Below are 2351 nucleotides of genomic sequence, written 5' to 3' on the forward strand. Positions count from 1 at the left end.
TTATATTAATTATATGTTGCATATTGTATGCCATATAGTTTAAAATCCTACCATAGATTAAGTGTGATCATACATCATTTTGAAATATATATGTTATATTTAAAGTTTAGGTTAATTCCTGAAGTATGTAGATGTATGATGTCCTTTTTTTAGTTTTCATATTTATAATATAAGAGTTATATTATTTTTTTTAATGTATGATTAAATAACATACTTACTATATAGTTTTCCATTAATTTCTTGATAAAAATGTTGTATTATGTATGTTAATGAAAATGGAGATGCATGTAGTACGATATTACTTAGTTAATATAATTGTTATATTCATTAATGTCATTAGAATGTATATTATAGGTTTTAATAATTCATTAACTTATAATAGTTATATGGTTAATGAATTAGATATTAAAATCTATAATACAGAGTTGCATGCAAATATAAGGTTCCAATTTTTTTAAATTGTTTAAAATTTAGAAAATTAGACTTTATCTTCAATTATTTCTAATATGATTAGAAATAGGTTGACATTTTATTTTCTTCTAATAGGATTAAAATTAACAAGATAAAATATTAATTTATAAAATGTTTGCCTATAAGGGACCTTTGTCTAAGAAAGGTTTTGTCTAGGATTGTGGTACTTAACTTGACCGAAAGGGAACACCCCTACCTGAGAACCGACCTAGAAGGTGAATTAGTCAAAAAAATTATATGCATGCAATACATGATTTAAAATTATTAACGTGTTTAATAAATAGTAATTATATATTGTTAATTATCCAATATAAATGTTATATTCTGCCAACTTAACAATGACTTATATAAGTTATTAGCCGGATTTACCTAAGTAAAATTAACCCTAGTTTTTTAAAATACTTAGTGAGATGAAAAAGATGTATATGATATGTCAATTTTCCTATCACGCTCTCCTTAAAAGTTGACACCGTTAGATCCATGCTCGGCTTCATGATGCCCTTGGGGCATCCTTCCTTAGGAAGGTATTTGTATGGATCAATATCAAGGTGAATGGAGAAAGTGTTTATAATAAGTGGGAGAAGGACGTGTATCAACACATCCTACGATCTCTTTCATTAGTTCATAATGTTTTTCCATGCTCGGCCTTGTGATGCGCTAAGAGCATCCACCTTAGGAAGGTGTTTGCATGAAAAGGGATAAAATGAACTCCATAAATGGATAAGATGTGATGAAAAATACAGAGTAGAGAAAGAAAAATAGCATATACAAGGTTTGCATGGAAAACCCTAATCAGGGAGAAAAAACCACGGGAAGAAGGAATTTTATTATATGACTGATATAAAGAATACACAATGATTGCCAGCTTAAATAGAAAAAAGGGAAACCCTAGGGTACAAGTATAAAGACAAAAAAGTCCCTAGAGTAAAAAACCCTAATTTCAACACTCCCCCTCAAGTTGGGGCGTAGATGTCAATAAGACCCAGCTTTCTCACACACGAGTCAAACAACTGTCTGGGCAGTCCCTTTGTTAGGACATCTGCAATCTATTGGCTGGAAGGAATATAAAGAACACAGATGTTGCCACTATCAAGTCTCTCCTTGATGAAATGTCGATCAATCTTCACATGCTTTGTTCTATCATGTTGAACTAGGTTATTTGCTATGTTTATTACGGCTTTGATATCACAATACAGTTTCATTGGACCAGTATGATCTTGGTCAAGGTCTCTTAAAACTTTTTCAAGCCAAATTTCTTCACAGTTTCCTAGACTCATGGCCCTGTACTCAGCTTCGACACTACTTCTGGCAACAATACCTTGTTTTTTACACCTCCATGTGACAAGGTTACCCCACACAAAGGTACAATACCCTGATGTCAACTTTCTATCTACCACAGACCCTGCCCAATTTGCATTTGTGTATGCCTCGATGCATCGTCTTTTAGTTTTCCTGAACATCAAGCCTCTCCCTGGAGAAGTTTTCAGATATCTCAGAATGTGCTCCACTGCCCTCATATGTTCTTCGTACGGAGACTGCATAAACTGACTTACCATACTCACTATATATGAAATGTCAGGGCCTAGTATGAGAGAGATATATTAATTTTCCAACAAGCCACTTATATCTCTCTTTGTTAACTAGAACACCTTCACTCATATCATTTAACTTTGCATTCGCTTCTATAGGAGTATCAACTGGTTTGCAGCCTGTCATACCTGTTTCCTTAAGCAAATCCAGAGTATATTTCCATTGAAAAACTGAAATCTCTTCTCTCGATCGAGCTACCTCCATTCCAAGGAAGTACCTTAGTTTTCCAATGTCCTTGATTTTGACTTCCCCAGCCATCTTTGCCTTTAATTGTTCAATCTCTGAGGTAT

At 33.0% G+C, this 2351-nt stretch overlaps 1 protein-coding gene across 1 annotated transcript; it reads right to left on the reverse strand.

Annotated features, from left to right (window-relative positions):
• Positions 1–1517: 1517 nt before the first annotated feature.
• LOC150036607 (secreted RxLR effector protein 161-like) lies at positions 1518–2027 on the reverse strand. Its single transcript, XM_090313187.1, has one exon. The coding sequence runs from the start codon at positions 2025–2027 to the stop codon at positions 1518–1520; it is 510 nt and encodes a 169-aa protein (XP_090169313.1).
• Between the last annotated feature and the right edge of the window lie 324 nt (positions 2028–2351).

The sequence above is a fragment of the Benincasa hispida genome, chromosome 4 (assembly GCF_027475165.1).
Source record: "Benincasa hispida cultivar pf3 chromosome 4, pf3_genome.v1.1, whole genome shotgun sequence".
Classification (NCBI taxonomy): Eukaryota; Viridiplantae; Streptophyta; class Magnoliopsida; order Cucurbitales; family Cucurbitaceae; genus Benincasa; species Benincasa hispida.